The sequence below is a fragment of the Oreochromis niloticus genome, linkage group LG20 (genome assembly GCF_001858045.2).
Source record: "Oreochromis niloticus isolate F11D_XX linkage group LG20, O_niloticus_UMD_NMBU, whole genome shotgun sequence".
NCBI classification, from domain to species: Eukaryota; Metazoa; Chordata; class Actinopteri; order Cichliformes; family Cichlidae; genus Oreochromis; species Oreochromis niloticus.
The window spans coordinates 25,524,223-25,548,763 of NC_031984.2; the positions used below are offsets into that span (position 1 = coordinate 25,524,223).

Here is a 24,541-nt window from a genome sequence, read left to right on the forward strand (position 1 = left end):
AATCACACATCTGCATCTGTATAGAATTATAAATGACTGAATGCTCCAGTTTTCATACCAGTTTACTGAGCAAAACAAGGATGACAGAGTTGTGTATCATTTACAGTACACAGGTATACAGGTATACATCGACAGCAGAGATATATAAGAAGGCGCGGGGTTAAAGTCGCAAGGTATCAACAAAGTACAGGGCCTTAGTTATAAAATATCAAGATGGTGTCTTATTTTTCCTGGAGCACTGCAGACTCAATAACTATTTCATAAAAGCAAATAAAACCATCGGTTTGGCTTCAGTCAGAGTTAATGAACGCTTTTCTTCTATAAATGAGGGTCAGAAGAGGAAATAAATGATCAGCAAAAGGGAGAGGGGGGCTACACAAGGGAAAAAGGCAAATTACACATGACACTAGCGGGGTTGTATCCTCAGTGAAGGATCACTGTTAGCAGCACACAGTGAACTGTACATATCTGTGCAGTGAGTGAGTTATTGTTGAATCCAAGGGCAGCGGGGAGCAGAGCACGAGAGGATTTATCTATAAAACATCAGTATCAGTATCACCATCTGTCAGACACTGAAGCTCGAGACAAACATACAGCGAGAGAGTCTGTCATGCTTATTTTTAAGTCTGCAGAAGGGGAAATAACACACACACAAACTGTGGGTGCACAGATGTGTGTAGGCGAGAGTTTGGCATCGTTATTTACATTCAGATGGACAAATACACTTAAGGGTCAGAGGTGCAGAGATTTTCATTACAGGGGAATTAGTGGGAGCTCGGCTGTAAATAATGCATGCAGCAAATGCAAAGCAAGGTCTCCAGATGGAATTTCACTTGATCAAAAGATTCAACTGATGAAGTTAGTGTTTGACTGCATTCCTGACAATTCTGCAGTTATCTTTATTGCTGTCTGGTTTGCAGTCAACAAGCCTTCGTGTCAAACTTTTTATGGGGAAAAATAATGTGAAAGTCCTTGGACTATTTGTGCAACTACACTGTATAATACAGCCTTGAATAAAATAACAAACAGGGCCTATAAGCAGAGAGTCGGCATAAAAGACTGAAAACAGAATGAAGGATGGGCGACCGAGGTCAGGTGTTGGGGCCCGAGGCAGCAAACATGGCAGCAAGAGAAAAATAAAGCTAATGTAAGTCAGCATAGTTCTGTTTAGACATGGCTGTAGTGCAGAAGTGTAGAGTGTAAGAGGAAAACATGACAGTCTCTCTGCAGATCCTCTGTTTTAATACTGTGGTAATTACAGCAGCAGCTAACAGGACAGCTACTAAAATAAAAACAACACATTGTAAACGTCTCATTCCCTTTTCTAAAGAAAATATAAAACTAACGGAAAAAAGTTTGCTTTTTTTAAATCATACATTTACAGAGTCAAACAACATTTCATGCAGTGAAAAGTAAATCTGTCAGATATTTGTGATCAATGACACTCGACTGTACTATCATAGAATTTTAAAAAAAAATGCTATGGCACATTTTTTGGTCACAAACAACAAAAACTGAGGGATCAATGTTCGATCATTATCATTTCACTCCCAAAATTTACAAATAGCATTTTTGGCATAAAAGTCCTACATATTGTTATCATGCCGTTTCATGCATGTCCTAAGATTGTGACACGATGCATTATGTTTGTCCATAACTGTCCGAAACAGCTGTTTCATAGTAACATCTGTGATTTGTCAAGCAGGATAATAATCATGTGAACACAGTGATTAAGACTCAGATGAAGAATATATATTCTGTACATTTCTCTATATTTTTTATGACAATAAATATTTCTAAGTGTAAATAAATACAAGGTGGTAGATTTCCATGAATGGGGACCTTTAACACTTGGACAAGACTCATAAAAGTTGTTTTTCTTCCTTTAGGCAGTGACCAAACACTTACATGTGTTCTAAAGAGGATTTAACTGTTGTTGGTGACATTGAGTAGACGGGTAATAAGTAATAAGGCAAGTCTTAATACAGATCAGTTGAGACAAACACCTTAATTATAACTTGGCACTAAATATAAAATAAAGCTACCGGCTAGTTCAGATTTGGGGATTATTATGTAAAAAGGACAAATACATTTAATTTATGGTTAGCGGATTCAAAAGGGCATCCCAGCTCTGCCAATCTAACCGATTTAGATCCTGACGCTTGCTGTGCTTAAGGGAAAGACATTTTCTCCATTATGTAGTAACAAAACCAAAATTAAAGGAAAGATTCTGACAATATGGGAAAATGTGCTTACTTGCTTTCTCATTGAGAGTTAAAATAAACAACAAACAAACAAAAAAAAACCCAACATCATGAGTAGCTTACTCGTGTCTCCAGGCAACTGGAGGTTTCCAGGAAACCATCCAACCCCTTCCAAATACTGAGTTTAATGCCAAGTTTTTGTACTGAAACAAACAAGTTATAATGTTCCAATTAGCACACTTTAAAAATTCATAGATGGACTTTGTTATCTTGATTTAGAGCCAGGCTCGCTCTTTTCTCACTCGTGTTAAGCTAATTAGCTAACTAACTAGCTGTGGAAAGCTAACTAGCTATAATAGCTTCAAATTTCTATACATCCAAAGGGTGTCAAGCAATATGTCTTGCGTAGCATATTATGTATATCATAGTGTAGTATACTATATACCTTAAGTACTTGTTTAGTGTAGTGTAGTGTGTATTGTAAAGTGAATTTAACTGGCTAACTCTCAAATCAAAAACGGCAAGTTATGCATTTTATGTTAAAGAACATGAACTGCTAGCAGCTATGTTTTGCAAGCTTCTGACCGCAAATATATTGCCAAAATTTCTAATAGTGAAAATGACACTGTAACAGGCATAAACTCCAAGAAATACCAAACCATATTCATCAGAAAAAAAGCTGCCGCTGCTGGCTAACTAGCAATTGGCATGCCATCGCTGTGAATGACTGCTGGTTGCTGACAGGTAATTATGCAGCACTTCTGTAGCTGTATTTGTAAGTGTGTGAATAGATTCTAAGTACAAAAGCACACAGCTTGAGACAAGGAAGAATTTCTCATCAGTCAGTAAGAAAGCAAATAAGCAGCAACCCAAATGTCAAAATATTTCTTTTACAGCATACAAGCAGCTCAAATTTTCCAAGAAAATCTTTCAGCCCAGAAAAAACAGAACAGGGTTCACTTTATATACTGTAGTTACACTATTCATTGAAATAACCAGACAGTTAGAATATGTCACAATACACTGACAGGGAAATGCAGAAGCGGGACAGTGGGCATGTGAAATGTCATCATTTGTTTTAATATTGCCAAAAAAGATGTCAGCTAGACACACACAATACACATGGATATGGTGTGTGTGTAGGGAAGGCAGGGAGGTAGAGCCAACAGTGAAGGGTGGGCGAATTATGTCGGGGCTATAGTTGCCTGATGGGGGGAAGGTTAAGGGTGTCCAGAGCGCTGTGGTAGAGCTCTCTCAATGCTCTCAGCAGATACAAACGACAAAACATTTGGTTGAAGAGATGAGACAGTGGCTCCTGCAAGCAAGACAGACAAGAAGAAAGATTGAGAGTATAGCAAGGGTATGTGAGGAAGTGAAAATACAGAGGAACAAAAATAACAATAAAACAACTGCTGGCTTCAAAATAAACTTCATTTCTTTTCTGTCTGTTACAGATGTGGCCAGAGGTTCGCTCATCATGGGCATGAATATCATGGTCATTTCAGGCTTTCTTTGACATGTTCTTTTTCCAGAGTTCAGTAAATGCACAACATAGATCTTTAATGACTTAAAAGAAAACAGGAGTGGAGTACATAAGTTTGAATTTATCTTGGATTTTCTCTAATCCTCCACACAATTAAAGAAAATTAATTATTCCGCCCTGGAAAAAGACCAGTTAAAAAAAAAATCATTAAAAGCCTCAGAGTACTAGGATGTTCATGCATTAACGAATGAGTGTATGTAATCTTCTGACCACAACTGTATGTAAATGTGGTGTATAAGAAGAAAGGGAACACACAAACACGCAAGAAAAATCACATAAACGCATAAGCAAATACATTTTGCAGCATTCACACATAATCAGAAAACCCTACTGTAAGCATATTTGCTGTGGTAATATATAATTCAGAAAATGATTAAGTGCATGTATACAGACTGAGTACAAATATAAAATCTACTTCTTGTGGTACAATATGTATAATATAATCCAGTTAATTTGTACACACTCCCCTCTGTAAGTACACACATACATATATGAATATATCCTTACCCCCAGCACGTGGACCCGGTTGTAGTAGGAGCTAAAGTCTTTACTGAGCGACACGAGAAATTTACAGATCTGAGGAACACAAACGTGTGTATGAGTTACATAAACATATGCAACAGCTGACTTATCCACCTTTTCTGCTATTGCTCTTACCTGTTCAGTTTTTATGTTCACTCTGGCTCCACCCCCTTCGCTATCCAGTGCCTGTCCCGATTGTTCAAGCAGCTCCGAGAATGGAATGAGGTAATTGAACAGGAGGAGCCATTCACCCTGTCAGTTAAAACACAGTCACATGGTAGCGCTGTAGGATTAACACTGCATTACTGAAATTTTGAAGTTATAGTTTCTAATTTAATTAAAACTAAGAAAAATAATCAAATTGTTGAGAACGTCATATCATAGAAGACACTGAAGTGGCACCTCTTCTTTCAGAGCAGAGAAGTCCAGCTGGGAGTCCTCTGGGATTTCTGGGTAAAGACCTGCAGATAAAGAGTCAGGAAAACTAAATGTAGAAACATTGTGATCCATAGATTTTACATTACATGTTCAACATTATAGACATATTGATTGAACCCAAGAGACCAAGCAATAAGCCAGGTATTCCTTCATTTAGCTGTGGATGAAAGCTTTCATTCTTTTGGACCCAAGCATATCAAGGACTCTGCACTTATTTAGGTTTATTCTCATCTTTTACAAAGAACTCTCCCAGTCATCACAGGCATTTACTCTTCATCTAAAACTCATATTACCTTTGGTGTACCACAAGGATCAGTTTTAGGCCACATATAAATTTCTGTTTAAAATGATGGCACTTCAAATCATCCAATGTCAGCATCCCTATTCACTGCTAGTTTGTTTTTTTTTTAACCTTTATTCAACCAGGAAGTGAAACTCCTGAGATGAGCCCAGAACCACTGTGCTGCCAAGGTGTTACCCTTAGAACAGCTGACCCAGCTGCTTCTTCAGCAAAACACCTGGAAATCATCATTATTGCTCCCTTTTTCCAAACCACATCTAAACATGGAGTTCACATGCAGAATAGAAACAATTCTGGAACAATTTGATACAGCCCAAAGCTTAGGTAGGGCTAAGCTTTGGGCTGGATTTTCCAGATTTATCAGATGACATCACTCATATCCTGGTTTCTCATGGATTTTAAGATCTGATTGACACACGTGTGTAAAGCACTTTTTTGTCTGACTTGCTTTTTTTCTTTGCTATTATTTTTTATGATTGTTTTTGTTCTGTTTTGTTACGGCTTCTTAATATTCATAATAACATTTTGTGTTTTGCATGACCTCAGATACCACCCTAAAGCAGCTAACGTTGCTTTCTTATAACAGTGACAGAAATAAAATGCTCCACATGCCACATTATCCACCCACTGAGCAATATCGATTTCTGATTTTTTATGCAACAAAACATTACAATCCCGCTGAACTATAAATAAAGCTCGTTCTGGCTTTTAATAAGTCTCTCTTTCTCTTCAGACTGGGCGAGGTTAAAGGAAGACTGCGATCATTGGCCACAATGATCTGAGTTACGGGAACATTTATTTACAGAAAAGCACAGCTCTCACCTTTCTCCACTCCTCTCTCGTAGCTGTCGAACAGAGTGTGCAATCGGGCGCAGTTATACATCACAAACACTCCTCCTCTGGGCCCCTTGGTCGACACACCGCCTTCCCTCTTGACGTCCAGCGTCACCTAAACATACGGCTGTCAGTCAGTCTGACTTAGCGCATTAGAGCATGGCTGCTTGAAAGGAGACAGTGCTGTACTGATGACTCACAGGACTAGTGTGGACAGTCGACAGCAGCTCGAATCTGACTGTAGCAGAGGTCATGACCTTGATGATGTCATCCCACGTATGACCTTCAAGAGGAGGAAGCACTTGTCTTCAGTTTATTCAGTTCATTTACAGTCTATATGCACACTGAGAATGCGCATAAACACACACACCTTCTACTTGATCTCCATACTTCATCTCAGAGGCCTCTTTCATCTGACCTCTTCTCAACCTGGAGGAGAGAAGGAAGAATAGGAGGCTCATTAATACAGGAAACCGAGCTAAAAACACACCACAATTACACGCAGACGAAGAAAAGCATCAACAGCGCCCAACAGCGTCTTATTCATCACATCTGCAGTGTTACGGTGCAGGGAAGATGATGGTAAGAGTATTATTTGTGAAAACAAACACATCTGGCGGGGATCTGGGCAGGGTGTGGAGGAGTAACAGAGATGTGGAAAACAGAAAACCTAATGACATGAGTATGTTGCAAAAAGGACGAGAGAGGACAAGGGATAAAACAAAAAAAGAGGCAGAAGCACAGACAGAGGAATTGATGCGTCTTACTGCAAGTACTGTGCAGCAGTCAGGTGTGAACCAGGAGTCTTCACAGGCCCACAAACAAGATGCCTCTGCAGAAACAGAAAGCAGAACAGGTAAAAATAGGAACCCTTCATCACTGCATAGTGTGTATATGTGTGTGTGTGTGTGTGTGTGTGTGTGTGTGTGTGTGTGTGTGTGTGTGTGTGTGTGTGTGTGTGTGCAGCTACCTGTGTGTGTTTGGCTCCGCTGGCTCTCCACAGCATTGCTATCTGCTGCTGGCGGAACTCATCTTGACAGGAAGTCACATGTAACGCTGTTACCATGGCTGCCTATGAAAGAGGCAGTGACAAAATTAAAATCAGTGCTTTGTCTGCCCGTTTTATTTTGTTTTTTTATTAATAATTTTATATTAAAAACAAAGACATGGAGTGTGTTTGTCTCACTGTGCAGTCAGCTGTGGATAGGTCCAGTTGTGCCAACTGGGAAACGCCGTCTCTGTTAACTAAAACAGGACAACAGTATGTCAGCTGTTATTATACAATATGAAATCTCTGTTATCTCATTCATCTTTTATCTAAGCTAAGCTGCATCAATGCAGTTTTATTACTTTGGGAACTAAGCTTGCTGGCTTTCGTGGAATAAGTAGGTACCCCTCAGACACACACACACATTAGAAAGTTGGCTTAGTTTAACATAAACATAAAACAGTCTTCTAAGCTCACTAATTAAACGGGAATGTTATATTTATGCCGCAAGTTATTCTTGGCCAAGTCAGAAGCTTGCCAAGTCTCCTGGCAACCAAACTGGAAACACGAGGTTTGAGGAGGTCACTGGCTCAGCAAGAAGCAATTCTGGCACAAATCCTCAGATAAAAATAAAAAGGAGTTTGACTTATTTGAGTGGACTGCAATTAGCTTCAGTAAAGAGAAAACTGCCAGCTTCATTTTTTTTTTTTTTGGGACAAGCAGGAAGATGAGATATAGAGATTTCTAGACCTCGACACAAAAAGCAACAACTGATCAAAAATATTTGCCCTGGATTTGGATAAACTGATCATTCTTCATGATGAGGCGTAAATGAAGGGCTGTGGTAAGCAAGGGAACAATGAGGGAAAGCGCTCAGACTCACCCGTGCAGGTGCCAAGGCTGGGGTCGTATCCCGGCAGCCCCTCCTCTTGAAAAACTCGCTTCAGGTTGATCCTGAGCGCTCCTTCGTTCTCTCCCTCCTCTGCTTTCCTCCCTCCCCCTCCGCTAGTTCTCCTGCCTCTCTCCATTTCCCTCTCTCTGTATTGAGACTTCTCTAGCGAGTCCTGAATCTTCTCCTCCCGCTCTTCATTCGTCCAATTAGCCGGGGCTGTCGGCCAATCGATTCCCAGAGCTCGGAGGAAACTGATGATGTCGCTGTCTTCAGGAAGTGTGGGGCAGAAGGACACGGCATATCTAAGACAGAGAAAGGGATTAATTAACAGTTGCATCCATTGATGGTTAATTGATTAGTCTATAGATTATCAAGAAGCCAATGGTAAAATCTTTTAAATGTCCACTAATGCAAAACAGAGAAAAATCAGCTAATTGTCACATGTGGGAAGCAGAAAACAGTTAATTAAGGGAATTTTCCAGTGTTATGGTGACTGTGTTATTAATTCATATTGAATGAGAGAAAAATTAAAACCAAGAGGATTTTAAAAGCAGGACATTTCTGGCAATGCAATGTTTACAAGGTCCAGGTCCATTAAACCAGACTCACCCCTGTCTTCTCAGCAGTGCCCCCATGTGGTCAGCCAGAAGAACAGTCCTCAGCTGGCCTAAACTCATTGTGTCAGGACTGGGTGTGTTGGGCTTAGGGTGCAGTGCGGGGCAGTTGAGCACCACACAGCCCTGCCTCTGACTCAAGGGCTTCAGGTACTCTGCAGCTCCGCCCCCCAGAACGGCCCTGAATGTGGCAGCCCGATCCACCCGTACCCTTAGACCTTCACCCATCACCTCCCCACCAGCCACAGGGAGAACCCCACTACCACGAAGGGACAGCACTCTGGACATCACTGCTGGAGGGACCTGGGTGGATGTAAAAATAGATATGGGATGTCACATACATGCAATAAGAAAAGTATAATGTATGAAGGGCGTTTTTCTGGACAGTGCAAGTATTAATGGTTGTCTGATACATGATACAGTCATGCAGTTCTAATCACACATTCCTCCCCTAGCATTAGCATTGTATTAAAGAATATTTGCAAAGAGGTTTGCAACTTGAGGGTATTTTTTGACTCTGACCTCTCATTTGAGTCTAATGTCATGCAATCCTGCTTCATTCAGCTTAGACAGATATCAAAAATCAATTAATTCAAAATCCTGCTGACAGGCACCAGTCCTTGCAATCCTTCTTTGGCTACCTGCTAGCTTTAAAAATTAATTTTAACATTTTATTCCTGGACTTTAAACCCCTACACAGTCTGTCTCCTGCCTATATCTATGAGATGTTATTTCAAATGAGCATGGCTGCTGCCCACTAACAAAGCATGTTCTTGTTAGTAGTCTGTAAAGCTTGTTTAGTCACTAAAGATGATCGAGGCTTTGCAGTCCAGGTCCCACAACTTTGGATTTCGCTGCCTGAGCATCTCATCCAGGCTAATTTTGTAACCTCTTTTAAATCTCTTAAAGCACATGTTTATCATCCACTTTCTATAACTGCTAATGCGGAATCTTTTTCATTTTTAAGACCCAAATGTGTATAAATGTTTGTTTTTCCTTCATTTTCCTTAATCTTTTGAATGTTTAATTGTTTTTAAATTCCACTGTAGTCATGCTTAACTCCAACTTTTCATATTTGTTGCTTTTATTATTGCTAAGCACTTTGTAACATTGTTTTGAAAAGTGCTTCATGTTTTATTTGTTCTACACAAATTTTTGCAAATAAAAAAATGCATACCATTCTCAGTATGTCTCAGTGGAAAGAAACATTAGATAATGGAGTCTGCTTTAGAAATCAATGCCAGTGCATCTCTACACTGTAAACAAAACAAGTGAATTGTGGAACATAACACATGCACAAGGATACAAACAAATATGCACTAATCTGTTTCTTTTTTTAATCTTTGCATTGTCATATTTTATGGCTGAAGAGAACACGCTTTAAAAGGGGTCTTTTTGGCTCTGTGTAACCCAAGTTGCAGCACAGCCAGCTTGGCCTTTCTATCTGACCTATATTGTATGTGTCAGTCATGGGTTAATAATTACTGCTGCAGGCTGTTAGTGCCTGGTCGATGATGATGTTGGAGCAAAGTCAGCAACCTGATCAATCCACGGTACCAGGCCCTCTTAGTATCATTCAGATGTACCTAATGTTTTGCGAATTTAGGTGTTATTTATGATACCGTGTGGCATTCACGGGCAGTCGGAATCAGCTGAGCAGTTTAAAGCAGATAGTTCCGGTCCCTCGCTCCTATTGGTCGAGTCACGTTCGAAACAGCTGAAAACACCTTTATTCATTTTTAATATCACTGTATTACTGCGCGAAACGAACTAGCACTAATATAAACACACTGGTGCCGAGGAACTACACCACTTAGCGGAAGAATAAAATGAAGAGCTGTTTATCGGAACTTCAATGTGTTTAAGCAGCGGTATTCCCGCTGTTTGGTGACAGCGTCCGGTTTGACTAGATTTAAGAAGTGTTCAGAAAGCACATTGAGAGGCTTAAATACTATTTAGCGCTATGTTGAAATAACATAAAACAGCACACCCTGAAATTAGCACGGAGTCAAACAGAGGCTAATATATCCAACAGGTATCAGCCAAACCAACCTGTCCGTCCGCGTACAGCGTGTTAAGCATCGTGGTCGGCGACAAGAAGTCCCTGTTTCGTAGATTTTTAGCGCTGCTCTCCTTAAACCAGAGCTTCTCCGGTTCAGGGAATACCCTGTCACCGTTTACACGGCTGGAACCGTGGACATCTTCACGCTTCCCCCGCAGCGCGGAGCTCAGAGCCCGGACTGTAGGGGTGATGCGAAGGGGCGAGAGCTCCTCGATGTTCTCCATCATCACCACCACCACAGCACAAACAGGTGAGCTTTCTACCAGTCAGCTCATTCACCCTCTCCTCATATCTTGTGTCAAGGCGTCGTCCCGCTGCTCGCGTTGACACGGGCGAAGATGAGCCAGATTTTGGGTTACGCTAGCCGCACGGTTGCTCGCTGGTTGATGTCAGATGTTGCGCTGCATTGCCTGTTTTCTCTTTGCGGAACTAGTGAAATGTAATCTGTGTTTTCCTACGACATACATTCGCGTGTCGGACCAGCATGGCGCCATCCAGTGTTAGGCGAAGTAACTGCAGTAGATGTGCCCAGAAATTTGTGCATACTACTCTCTGTACTGAGAATCTGGAGTTTTGTTAGGGTTTGAGCTCACCACCTCTGATCCAGTGAGGGAGAAAGGTCAATCATAGGGTGATCCCGCACCTCAAAAGTTGACCCTGGTCTTAGAAACCCAACATCATGAAATCCTTCCATCAGGGGTGAAGTTTACAGTTAGATCATTTTCTTATTGCTTACTTTTTTTGCTAATACAACCATAAATAACTTTGTGTGTAGAAACTTAACATGCAGCAATTTTCACATCAGTCATCTAAGCAAATGTTCTTTTTAAAGATTGTAAATAAAGTTATGGGTAGCACAAAAGAAGGTCCTTACACACAGCAAGAAGGTCCTGTTTTCAAATCCACCATCTGGCCGGTGAGCTGTGTGGAGTTTCCACATTCTCCCTGTGTGTGCATCAGTTCTCTCTGGGTACTCTGCCTTCCTCTCACAGTCCAAAGACATGCAGGTAGTGCGGTTAGGTGAACTGGTGATTCTAAATTAGCCGTAGGTGTAAAAGTGAGTATGAATGGTTGTCAACCTAGCAGAGCAGCTTTTCAGTTATTAAATACAAAGCTGAATGCAGAGAGGACCACAAACAAGTAGCAGCTGAAGACAGCAAAAGCCTGGCCGAATATCTCAAAGGAAAAAACACAGCATTCTGTGATGTTCGTGGGTTCCAGGCATCAGGCAGTTACTGACTGCAAAGGAATTTCATCCAAGTATTAAAAAAGTAACCCTTATATTTAAAAGTTTGTAATTTTGCCCAAGTAATGTTTGATAATTTTTGATAGGTGTATAGAGGCAAAATTATCAAAAATTGTCTCTGTCAAACAAATTATGGACCTAATTACATGGAGATCCCATTATCTCTATGATTTAAAGATTTCTGTCTGAATAATGGAAGTATGTTTCCAACATGAACTAACAACAATAATAAACCCGCTAATGCTTTTTTTTTTTTTTAAAGATTTTGTTGTATCTATGCTCTAAGAAAGTGCCACCATAGGAGCTGCAAATGCTCTGAAAGCTTTAGCCTGTAGTCATTGTATTATTTCACGTCCACTGTGCTGAAGCTCAGAGACAAACTGCAGAAAATGTGTCATTGTCCCATTAATGACACGCTGCATTTCGAGCAAAGAAAAGGAAAACAACAATGATGAAGCTAGTGTCAGTGATGGTCACCTAGCTTGGAGAAAAGTCCTCCTGCAACTGCACACGGGTGCTGGAGGACATATATCTGCAGAGGTCAATGGACCATAACAGGAAAATGCCTTATAATGTCAGCTCTCAACCATGACTGAAATAATCAATTGATGAAACTACAAGAAAAAGCATGAAATCTTGGAGTGCTATCTAGTTCCCTGCACTTTCTGCCTCATCAGACCGCCGACTGTCTGACAGCTGTCAAGTGCCTCAGTCCAGATTTCTTATTTCTTATTATAAACTACTAAGGTGCTATTCAATGACATTGAAATGTTTTTGTCATGGAGGAGAAAGATTAATGCATATTTTTTACATTTTGTTTTAGCACAGAAACATATTTAACTCTCAGTAAGGTGTTTTATAGGCTAGAAATAAGTCAGTGTAACAAAGGAACTTTAATTGTCTGAGCTGCTGTTGAGGCAGATGATGCACTGCACATTACGCTTGGAAATTTGATTTCACTCCAGAAATGACAGACAAACTGGATTTAGTAAATGTGAGCAACAAACAGGACTTCATGTTTGACATGGCTTAACACCTCTCGTGTGAACATGCAGCAGCCTTTGGTTCACAGGAAAGAGATGAGTCAGTATAGCGCTGACGTCTGGATGTCCTGATGGTGTACAGTTGGACGTGCAAAGTGTTGCTTTCTTGTGTCATAAAAACAAAATGAAGCTTAACGGGTCAGTGTTTGACTAGCACTCTGACTGCATTCATTGCACAGAACTGAAATAAAGTTAAAAAAAAAAAAAGTGTCTTTATAGTTCTTGATGTTCTAAAGCTACAGCAGCAGCAGAGAGCTTCTACACTCCCCTCTGATACAGGCAACTCTAACATTTAAAGTTTGTTAAAACAAGACTTTTTAAATGTAACCAAGTAGGGAAATGGGCTATTGATTATCTTCTATTAACCTCTGGCTACGTTAGCCGTAGGCTCAGAGACAAAGACTGGCCTCTGTAGGACGAGTATATCTAAGAATAAACTACTGACTTGAATAACACACTTGGTTAGTTTAACCCTCACTGTCACTCATAACTGACGGAGAGCTCATAACTAATCTGGGAAATGAAGGGATCATTTCAGGAAAAGACTTCGTTCACTTATCCTGAAGATTTGTTCTTTTGAAGGAATGATTTGGAACCGGGCAGTGCAGAGCGACTGCAGAGCGACTGCAGCAGCTGCGCTGTAATACTGCTCCCGCCTTGATTTTTTTTTTTTGGTCAAGTTTTCTGGTTTCTGCATTTGCATGATGTCCAAGCCTGTTGTCCTATATTTACTTTTTGGCCTCAGGGCATTACCTGATCTGTTAGCTGATTGGTTCACAAAAGTCCATATACAGTACGGTGGATTACACAATACAACCCTTCACATTATCACGAACCTGTTTTAGCCCAAACATTGCTGTAACTTAATAAGACTTGCCTTAAAAGCACATTAAAAACATGCCTAAACTTAAAATGCAAATATTTACACTAAGTAGGTGTGCCATGTGTTACCATACACCTGCAGAAAGACCTGCTCTGATTGGATGATATATTTGCTCATCATTGTTAGGTTTTATTGAGCCTTTCCAGTGTTGTTTAGCCTGAGAGTTAGACTTTGACTTATTTCATTCAGAGTCAGAGTACAATCAGAAAACATATCATAAACAATATGTGGTACTGGGATTTCCTTTGCTTAGCAACATAAAATCCATTAGGAGACTTTGTTATAGTTAAATAAAAGTAAATTAAACTAGATGTGAAGAAATATTTTAGTTTGTGTGTTGTTGTGTGTAATATTTTTTTATTGACTTTTGAGAGCAATTTTGTGCACTACAATAATTAAATAAAATAAAGCTGTCAAGAAAATATCCTTAGATTTAGTGTCTGATAGCTTAGTATAAAAAGAAATTATTAAAACTTAAGTCATGAGGTGCTGAAAGACTGTTTGAGACTCTGAATGTCTACAATACTATGACACAATTTGAGTGAACTGCTTTCAAAAAGTTATGTTTTTATTGTATGTGTACTAATTTTCCTAGCTCTGGCCTCTGACACATGCCCTCCATACAATAATAATTAGACTTAAACCAAGAGTGAAACTAATAAAAACGAAACTAAAACCTTTTTTTAACGATAAAAACAAACTTGAAATAAGGAAGCACCCTCTAAATACAAATAAAAGAACAATAATAGGATCCAATAAATACGAATAAGACTATACAAATCTGTGATAACTTTGCTAGAAGGTGAGATTTGTAAATGACAATTTTTTCGCAGTATTTTGGCTGTTTATCGGTGTTTTCAGTGTGTTTACTAGGGTTGAGAGTGACTGGCGTGACGTGGATGACGGTATCAGGAGTTCAAAAGGGGGGGTTGAGGGGGTGGGAGACGCAAATTCTCCTCTTTTTGCACGTCGTCTTCCAGCGGAGCAGTGTGACGCACGGGGTGCAAAGATTAAATAAATAAATACATCTGTTTCAAACGGTGGTTGTGTGTTGTTGTTGTTGTTGTTGTTTCAGTAAGTTGATACGTGTTGTTGGGGTAATTGAACGCAACCCCAGGATCCACAACTGGCAGGAGAACGAAATCCGAAGACTGCTGAGGGCACGGCGAGGACTCCGCGGTTTACCGGCGGATAAACAGCTGCTGGCGAGAGGGTCGTCCGCGGGTCACACATGCAGGTGATCAGCAAACTGGAGGCGCTCTGTACCACGAGCAGAAGACTCGCTGCGGGACCGAGCGCGTTGAAGAGCGAAGAGCAGTCAGGGGCGAAGTGGACGTCAGAAAGCTCAACAAGCACCTGGGTCAAGCGGAGGTGGATGATGACAAGGACCAGTACAAGCCCCCAGAACACTTGCACACAATCCGCCCCGTGAGTTTGTTTCTGTTGTAGTGCAAGTTTGCAGGGGCGGTGCTAGATGCTATAAATCAAGCGCTGGTATCAGTATTAGATCGATTCTAGTGCAACAAGATCAATATTTAGTTTCTGTCCTCGAAGTTCAGTACTTCTAAACTGAATTGTTAATTTTTGGTGTTTTTATTTTTTTATTTTTTTAAGAAGGGTAAAAAAAACTTTAAACTGCTCTTTAAAAAAATGTCTGAACCATTCTGTTGAATGTCTTTACTTGTAGCCTTCAGCACGCTGAAACAACAAGCTTGTTTGACGTTTGAACTTCTTTGGAGACCAGTACATTTAGATTCCAGTAAAAATCACTAAAATGGTATAGAGTTTGAATTGGTCATGAGGTGCAGATAGACTGGTTTAAACACACTACTGCACAGGAGGTTTTGGTCCGTTTACACTTTACTCTGTTCATATTCTCTATACAGGTCTGGCTCCACAGAATAACTCAAGCCTTTTACAGCAGGCAGTGAGGTCTGTGGGAGCTACATCATTTTTCTGTGCACACTGAAAACCTACAACAAAGCACAAGCATTCATGGCTCTTCGTCCGTTTTCAAATTATCAGCAAAGACCATGCAGAGGTGTTTATTATAATCCCATATAGTTTTGATGCTGGGGTTTAGTGGAAAGAACTCTCTGAAATTGATCGGCATGCACTTGGATGTTCTCAGTATTTAGGTATAGGTGGGCTTCATTGTTGCACACACATTGTCTTTGAACACAAATTTTCACTGATGAAGTCAGACCAGCATGTTTGTAAGAATAAAACAGTTGGATCCACTCTGTCAGATAAGCTAGTTTTTAAAAGAGGAATGCCATCAGATTCCTGCACGCATTTAAACTGACCTCTGGCTGGTATTTGGGTCTCCAGTTCTTTATCTAATCTGTATGAAATCTGCATAAGGATCAGTATCACTTATTCAATATTCTGTCCTTATCAGGAGGCTCTTTTATTGCTGGAGTTTGTTCTATTCACCAGAGTGGATTTGAATGGACGGGTGACTGTTAGACCAGTGGCCATAGTTTCACTTTGAGCAGACAGATGAAAGCGTCTCACTGTCTTCTAATTGCATGCTGAACTGTCTTTGTTTTACAGCAACACACAATTCCATCAGAGAGAAAGAAAACGCCGGTGATGGAGGAAGTCTCCACATCAGTGTTGGCGATGGTCGCCCAGATCAGAGAGATGGATGCCTGTTTGCAGAGGTTAAAGGAGCACAAGAAGGAAATGCAGAACAGTCTCATGAGCCAGTTCATAGCCATGAATGAAAGAGTCGGACGAGACACCTCAAACTTGTGGAAAGACTACTGTCCAAGTTTCCTTTGCCTTTGGCTCCTTCAGGCTGCTGACTGACTCGTTCTTGTGAGAAATGACACTTGTGATAAAGTTTTCCACCAGCTGTCCAGTGCCTCAGCCCAAATTAACCTCAACTCTGTTCAGTTGTAGCTACTACTGATCCAGGTCATGTTCACACTTTTGTTTTTTGTGAATAGATTTCAGTCATTAGTTAACCAGTTCATAACAAGGACCTATAAACTAGCAGCGGTGCTAGAAAAGCATAAATGCAGACAAATGACAACAAAAGACTAATTTGAATGAAACAAGAAGCTTTTAGATGCACACTGTAATTCAGTTTTATCGTAATAGCAAAGCAAACGTGGAAAATGAATAGCTGGTCTTTCTGGTTCTGCCTTTGCTTTTTGATAACAAGGCCTACTGTGGAAGACTGAATAGAGTGGCTTTCTTTGTGTCAAAGAGTGCTGTGTGTTTTCTTTTCTTTTAAATTTCCCTGAGCGCTCTCACCTTCTGTGTAGCTGTGTGTAACTCAGATTTTCATCTTGCCTATGAATGACTGTAAGCAAGAAAGAAAATGCAGTAGACATGTTTGGCTTTTCTGAAAATTCTTTTCTATAGAAATGCGGGTTGTTGTGATCTACATTCCTCTTCACTCTCAGTGCTTTTGAACCTTTAAAGCTTCACCATCATGCTTCTGGGAAACGGATCTGAGTTGTGTGAGTCTGAAAATCTGCGTTTGGTGGATTAATACCTGCAGCGTGAACATAAAATAGAAGATAGCTGAGTTAGTCTAGCGTCTGACACGCGGGTGGGTGTATTTCTCCACCATCAAAGCCAGACATGTTTGAGTGAACACTGACATGTAACACAAAGTAGGAGTACGCTCAGCTCCAGATCTTAAACATGCATCGCGTGCCCGGTCTTGACAAATATGAAAACAAACAGAATACAGGCACCAGACAAGAATCATTCATCTTACCAAATATTGAGAGCATATTTCGGTTGAGACGTCATCAGGATAGTCTGATGCATAGTAAGATGAGATAATATTTTAAAATATAGTATAATAATTATATAGAAATATGTGGTGAGGTCCAATCACCAATCAACAAAGAGGACACACTGGCACGATAGAAAGCAGGCTAACCACCCAGATGAGAAAACTGTCATAAAAGAACAAAACAAAAAACATCACGTCACCATCCACAGTTAAATACAACAATAAGCTATAGCAGAATAAAAATCTAATCAACTTGTATGAAGCTTTATCCCAATATGTTTCTTTTTTTTGAACCGACCAAAACAGAATCTCTTATGAAGCCAAATATGTGCTCTGCTTGTTGAAAGGTTTCACCCTCTTTTACAGGGTCGGTGATGGCAGGTGTGGACTCGTGCACTAAACACAGAACCTGCTGCTCAGTCATTTCCTGCGATCTTGTGGAACTGTAGAATTACAGGTCGTCCTCTGTAGGTGATGCTGTTCGGCATAATTGAGGGCAGTTTTTTCCTCACTCTTATAGATTAAGCAGGCTTGAAAAGGCAGATAATTGTATTGATTACATGGTTTATGTTTTCCTTTATTTGATTAGGTGTTGTAAGATGTTATATCTGCAGAGTCTTGTAAAGTCATTTACTTTTACTTCTTTCATGATGATTTCCTCACGGCCGCCTTTGCCTGCTGTCTTGTTCTTTGTGCCGTGCAGCCGAGTGTCGTCTTTGATGATTGGTGTTTTGGACCTCTCCTAGTTTATGCAATCCCAGACTAGTGCATTTTGCCAATGAAGGCTCCAAGCCCAGACACATGGGCCTTACCCAACAATGGATATTAAGAAGAACACGTATGCATATCGTGTGCTGGTTTGTGGAAACAGTGGGCCGCACTCATTTGTAAAAGCAGAACAAATCGCAGCTGCTGCTTTGTGATGTGTTTGGAGGAAATGGTAAAAGTTTGTAATGTGATTCGACAGTTACAGGACAACTGGGTTGTCACGAGCTTTCCGAGAAAGCATTGTTGTCATACATAAACCAGGCAGTAGTTCCAAGAGGACGAGAAAAACCACCGTTATTTACTGTATGTACCACTGAAACCGTCTGTGGTAGAGCGCATCATAAGCAACATGCCACGATGGGCACTGCAAGGAAAATGCACAATAACTGTCAGTTTAAAGTTTGAGGTTTATTAGAAATACCTGTTTAGCAATACAATTAGTTAAAAAAAACAAAAAAACAACTACACACATTTTAAATATTGAAATTCCAAAAGCATTTGCAGCTGGCTCCTCAGTTGCTGTTTCAGGTGTCATTCTTGGCTGACACGAAATTCCCGGTTGCGTTTCCTGCTCGCAGCAATCCGGGAGAAAACGTGTCATTGAGGAAAAACACCTCTGCATCAGTCAGTCATGAACCGTCATATATCGCTTTTGCAGACCGGCGACAGAGTGTTACATGACCTTACAGGCGTTAGTTTCACTTTCTTCACTGATTCAACAGAAACAAAACCACAGGTCTGCCCTGCGTGGGCCGTGGTGGTGAGCAGCGAGACAGTAGCTGTTATCAAAAATGGGTTTTCTTTGTGACTCGCTCAGCTTGGTATTTTTACTCCAGATGCTTTTCTAGCGTTCTTTGCAGCCGCTGGTGTTTTACTTTTACTTTTTAAACATGGTTTTTGTTCTTCATGTGAGAGTTTTGAACTGACGTGACATGAATTCTGTCTGAAAAACATTTCAAGGTGACCTGCAGTGTTGAAGCGTAATGTCTGTGTGGAAGGAAGGAGGACGCCCCACCGGGCTGATGGGTCGGGGGATGTCTTGTGCGCCGTGGGATGGAAACGGACCCCATAACCAGCTGGGGCTCAGAATCACAGCTGCATTATGGGTTCCGTTACAATCCCACCCACAAACAGAGGGTTTCAGCAGGGCTGGGCTCAGGTCAGCATGACTAAAATAAAACAGGAAAACAAAAAACAAGTTAGAAACAGAAAGTAGGTGAATTTACATGATATGTTTGAGAGCAGTGATCAAACTCACTCATACGACCTGAAACGGAAAAACATGAGTGAGCTTTTCGATTAATTACATCGCATTATCTTTGTTTTGCACTGACAAATGAGTCATTAGGATTTTGTTTTGGGTAAAGCGCTTTTTAGTGATTTGAAATTGAGAAGTGTGGTTTGTTTCCATTGTGGGGCTGTGCGAGCAGCTGAGGGTTTAGATGATTCAGTGGCAGTCGTGACACTGTAACTTCCTCTGGCTCGTTTTGTTCTGGTTTTTGGGTGCTGTTACGACCTGATCTCAACAGACCTGCAGTGGATCTGAATGGAAATTGTGTAACCTCCACCATGACGTATTTAAGTTATTTGGCTGAAATGTGAACAATTTAAAGAAATAAAAGATGTATTTCATCAATAAGTAAGTGAAAACCCACTTTGTGATACATTTCATTTTTTTTGATAAAGTTTTGTGATTTTCAGCCGTTTAGTCCGACTCTCTAACTGCTGGTTTACACTTCTGCAGAAGCAGACATTTAAGCTTATAAGGTGATCAGAGTCCAGTGTTCTTTATGCTGTAACATAAAAACAACCATTAAAATCACCCAGCCACTCAGGTCTAACTCTGTGATTTAAGTCCCACACAGATTCAGACCGATGCAAGGAGATTTAGTTTATCACTCCAAACACGACACACCTCCCAGTCACACAGCAGCTGGCTCATTACAGTAGCTTAAAGAAAAGATTACAGGCTCACCATTAAATTTGTAATAAAATGGTCAAAGACGTTAGCGAGAGTTATGGGACACAAACTGCTTTTTACAGGAAAACTCTTATTAACCAAAACAGATTTCTGGAACTGATTTTAGATGGTTTTGCAAAGTCTTTCGTTCTTTTAAGTTAGATAATTTACTGTGTTGCTGTCTGATTGAACGCTCTTAAACGAGAGTGCGTCTTAAAGAAATACTCCCCTTAAAGGTTTGGTCTATTGAGGGGGGAAAGGTAGCAGAACAACCATACAGCTTTCCTGAGAGGCAGGAGTCAGAAGAGGAAAACAAAGTAGTTTTTGTTTTGGCCCAAGTAAAGTATATATGTTAAAAAACAACGTGAGGCTCAGCTTGTCAGCTTTAAATCCATTAGATATTGAAAATAGAGATTTTTTTAGACCCATCACTTACTGTAACTACAGTTATAAACAGGACTATATAGGTATTCTAGCTTGAAAAACCAGTTTTGTGTTATCAGTTGTCAGAAAGAAAAAGAAAGCAAACAACAGAGGGGGCGCGGGAGGTCAGTCTGACAAGGAAGAGCTGATAGAAACGATAAAAAGGAAGAAGAGAGCCGATGAGAAAACTTTAAGGAAGAGATTTCCATCATGGGACTTTTCCTGTGAAGCCTAAATACGCCTCACAGCCTCGCTCTGCCCTGTAATTAACAGCTAATCCAGGAAAACAAAAGACAAAGTCACTGAAAGAAAGATGCCTCGCAAAGGAGACAAAACAGCAGCAGCTCAAACATACTTTCAGTTTGTCTTGTCGGCTTAAACCCCTGATTTAAACCTGACGACTTTGTGGCTCTTCTACAGTGTGTGGGAGAATTAAACAAACGCATCCGTTACAATCAATTAAAAAAAACAAACAGTGTGCGGCAGGAATGTGAGGAAAGAGTTAAAGTTAAACTGAATAAGGAGAGAGAGAGTGAGAGGTGGAGCCATTCAGAAGCCAAGCAAGAGAATGAAAGCAAAGTGAGTGTACACAAGGAGCTGTCAGACACACGGCTGATCATTAGATTCAGTGTTGCTGAAATTTAAAAAGCTTTTATTTAAATCTTGTGCGGCTCACCTGCGCGTCTGAGCACTGCGTCGTCCTCTGCAGTCCCGTCTGCCAACAGCTCTGGGACTCCAAACTTCCTCTTTAAATACTCCACAGATTCATTTCACTTTCACTTCTCCTGAGTCAAAACTCCTCCTTTCCTTCCTTTATCCACTCCCACTGCCCCAACTCGCCTCTCGCCCTCTGCACAAAGACGGCAGCTGGTTTTCTTTATTTAAAATGCATTCTAGGCAAACAAAAAAACACCAACAATTGGTGTAAAAGTTCACTTTTATGTGCTTTTTCTGTTTAAAATTGTTGTACAGTAAGCACAACCTCAGTGTATTTAAACTCTGATTCAAATGCTTTCATTTATCATGAGACAGCCATATGTTTTTATACATTGTTTTATTTATAAGTACATATTTATGGCTTAAATACATTCATTTTCTATCCTGTAGTGACTGTAAATTAACATATTTTCATATTTTATAAAGGATCAGATTATTTGGATTAAAAAATAAAAGTTTAAGAGCATGTAGGTTTTACTTTGAGGTGCTGATGTGATTTTTAAAAAGTCAGATTCATATCTTTCAAACAAATTGACTTTATTTTCAGTGAAAACACGTCTATGGTGCTTAAAAAATAAAACTGTGGAAAAATCTGGATTATCCAGGACGAGAAGATGTTGGTATTAATTCTACTTTTTTCCCCTTTTTTTTTAATGCTGTGAGCCTACACAAGAAATTTTATTCTCCTTCACTTTGTTTTGGTGGATGGTTAAATCTCCACAACTAAAACCTACTCAATTCTGTTTGGGTTAAAAAAACGGGGCATAAGAGTGTCGTAAATAACTAAAGGTGCACTTTTAATTTAATCTCATGAACGGTTATTGTAGATCAGGCTTTAACACATACAGATAATAACCAAACATCCTTAGTAAAATAATTATTGGACTCAGTTTTCTCAAATTTTATACATAAAACAACATCTGATTGAAATTATACTCAATTGTTTCCACTGCAAGAGAATGCAGAGTATATTATATTATATATCATTTTCACACTGAAAGCAAGTTAAGGAAATGAATCAGTCACTTAAAAAAAAGTCATAATTAGAATATGAAACACAATATATGAGAGATACAGTTCTTTAAGTGACTCATTTCCTTACCTTACTTTTAGTGTGAAAATGATGTCATTTTGTAACCGTTAATCATGTCAACTGTATGACCATTTGTTTATTCCAAAGACTACATAAAATGCATTATTAGTTTTCTAATGATTCCTACAGCTATGAGTAGCTGAAGTAATGACTTAATACTGATAATAGTAGTGACAGCAAAGGTGGTGTTAATTGTAACCAATAAAATGGGCTAAAATCAGTTAATTTGGATTCCTTTAAGTTAATATTGCATTGTAACATCGTAACCATTGCTTTATGTGTATTGTTGGAGTGTGTCTCACAAAGTCGGTGAAATGCTACTGGAAAGGATGTAACATGAACATAGAAATAAGCTTAACCCTTTCAAACGTGTTCTCATCTGAAGGTTTCTTGTAACCAGAGTGAGCCTTTGTACCCGGCGACGGTCACTCAGCATTAAAGGAGACATTGTGGGAGTTGTATCGCCTATTTTTTAATTTTTTTGGAACAAATGAAAACCCCAAACAAAAAACAGCCTCTGCCATGACCACTGTACCTTTACCAGAAGTAGTAGGAGAAGTCACAGAAGTGACTAAGTACAAATGGTCCGCTTTATTTCACAGATCAGGGTTCGGTTTCACATGTAAAACCTTCATCTATCCATTGTGCTAATTGAGGCATGTAAACTGACTCTTTCCTGTGTGTTAATTACAAACGTCTGCGTGCGACATGATGGATGAACCGAGGGCAGGTGTGACCAACAGAGTGTGACCGGACAACTCCCATCAGACGGTCTGCGTTTCAGCCTGGAAAGTCCGGGAGATTCAGAGGAATACCTGATGCTCTCTGGAGACCTCCAGCAGACAGGAAGATGTGGAGGTAGGCGGAGAAAGGGTGGTGGCTTTCTACGTGATGGTGGAAACCACTCTCCTCAAAGCAAGATTGGACTGAGTGGCAACAAAGCTTCTCTGGAAACTCTAGGTGGGCAGATCCATCTAAATGTTAATACTACACCCGCATAGATGGAAAAGAGTATCGATCTGATACTAAGTTCACTGAATTGTGTTAAACTGTTTATTAAAAGGAAACAATGAGATTTAGTGGTCATTAAAATGTGTTTAGAATTTGTAAACTGAGGATTTCTTATAAATCATGTGTTAAATATCAACACTTCAGAGTTCTTTTGATTCCTCAGAGGCATCCGATGGAAGACAAAACACTGCTCAGTAGACCATTAACACCATTTCTTTTCACAATACTTCTAGAAGGGAGATGCATCCTGCATGACACGTTGCCGCGGATCTCAAAATGGTGGTGTGCCCCGAACAGTTTTATTACAGAAGCTCTCTCATTCTAGTCTGAACAAGTGTCTCACACACTGCTCTCCCCTAAATATGCTGCGATTACAGGTTAAAATATCAGTACTTGTGTTTGGATCGGCAATACTGGCCTTGTATTTGATTGGTATCAGATTGATACCAGAATTTGCAAAATCACACAGGACTACTGGAAACCAAAATAAATGTCATGATGCTTTTGTGTGCGTGTGTGTGTTCTCCTTAGCATTACAGCATGTTAAGATTGATTAATATTCTCTGTCCTGATGCAAACTGTAAAGAATTACTTTGAAAGGCTTTTTTTTTTTTTTAAACTGTTTGTTACATGATGTTTTGAAGTTGGATGTTTAGTTCCAGTTCTTCAGTGCAACCTTCTCAGGTCAGCTCAGCATATAAATGTACAAATTTTGAACAACTCTATTAGGGGCAGGGATAGCTCAGTAGGTAGCGTGGTCGCCCCATGATCGGAAGGCCGGGGATTGGAATCCACTGAACAGCTACCCTGAGCAAGGTACTGTCCCTAGACACTGCTCCCCGTGTGCCCAGTGGCTGCCCACTGCTTCACTGAGTGAATGGCTTAAATGCAGAGAAGAATTTCCCCACAGGGATCAAAGAAAATTACTATTATTCAAATCACATTGAAAAAGAATATTTCGTGTGGATGACTATGACCCCGTTTATCAAACATAAAATTAGAAATTACTCTAAAACAAGCCTGTTTTTAATGTCTGACTTAAATGGTGTAAATTGAGTGGATGATGATATAAAGTGTGTAGAAACTGGCACACAGATGGCCGTCAGTTCTTGCTATTAACGAAGTTGAAATGAATGGGTCGGCTTCACTGCTTCCCTACATTAGATGAACAGAAACTAAATGGTCGGTTTAGAACAGACAGTTTCTCATCTACAAGCTGCAGCACATCCTTTTCTTTTCTCT

At 40.0% G+C, this 24,541-nt stretch overlaps 1 protein-coding gene and 2 long non-coding RNA genes across 4 annotated transcripts; 1 reads left to right on the top strand and 2 right to left on the bottom strand.

The window, feature by feature from the left end:
- Positions 1 to 44: 44 nt before the first annotated feature.
- On the bottom strand, positions 45 to 10,844 carry dalrd3 (DALR anticodon binding domain containing 3). The gene is made up of 13 exons (XM_003444831.5): positions 10,389 to 10,844; positions 8,332 to 8,639; positions 7,714 to 8,024; positions 7,029 to 7,087; positions 6,813 to 6,914; positions 6,610 to 6,674; positions 6,213 to 6,271; positions 6,043 to 6,125; positions 5,831 to 5,957; positions 4,672 to 4,730; positions 4,405 to 4,521; positions 4,255 to 4,323; positions 45 to 3,519 (listed from the first exon to the last, which is right to left on the bottom strand). Exons 1-13 carry the CDS (start codon positions 10,623 to 10,625, stop codon positions 3,400 to 3,402), a joined length of 1,716 nt encoding a protein of 571 aa, XP_003444879.2. The 5' UTR covers positions 10,626 to 10,844; the 3' UTR covers positions 45 to 3,399.
- On the top strand, positions 10,513 to 19,738 carry LOC102078324 (uncharacterized). Of its 2 annotated transcripts, none has more exons than XR_270281.2 (3): positions 10,513 to 10,648; positions 14,646 to 14,998; positions 16,127 to 19,738. It is a non-coding gene; the product is annotated as an uncharacterized LOC102078324 (long non-coding RNA). The 2 variants fall into 2 exon arrangements; XR_003215539.1 differs by lacking the exon at positions 10,513 to 10,648 and adding an exon at positions 14,353 to 14,372.
- Positions 18,483 to 23,798, bottom strand: LOC109196242 (uncharacterized). Its single transcript, XR_002057746.2, has 2 exons — positions 21,155 to 23,798; positions 18,483 to 19,264 (listed from the first exon to the last, which is right to left on the bottom strand). It is a non-coding gene; the product is annotated as an uncharacterized LOC109196242 (long non-coding RNA).
- Between the last annotated feature and the right edge of the window lie 743 nt (positions 23,799 to 24,541).

Excerpts from the sequence above, each read along its gene's own strand:
- dalrd3 (XM_003444831.5), bottom strand. The coding sequence starts at position 10,625 with ATGATGGAGAACATCGAGGAGCTCTCGCCCCTTCGCATCACCCCTACA. Across the intron at positions 6,915-7,028 it reads TATCCACAGCTGACTGCACA|GCAGCCATGGTAACAGCGTT; the intron begins GTGAGACAAACA and ends CCTCTTTCATAG. Across the intron at positions 6,675-6,812 it reads GCGGAGCCAAACACACACAG|AGGCATCTTGTTTGTGGGCC; the intron begins GTAGCTGCACAC and ends CTGTTTCTGCAG.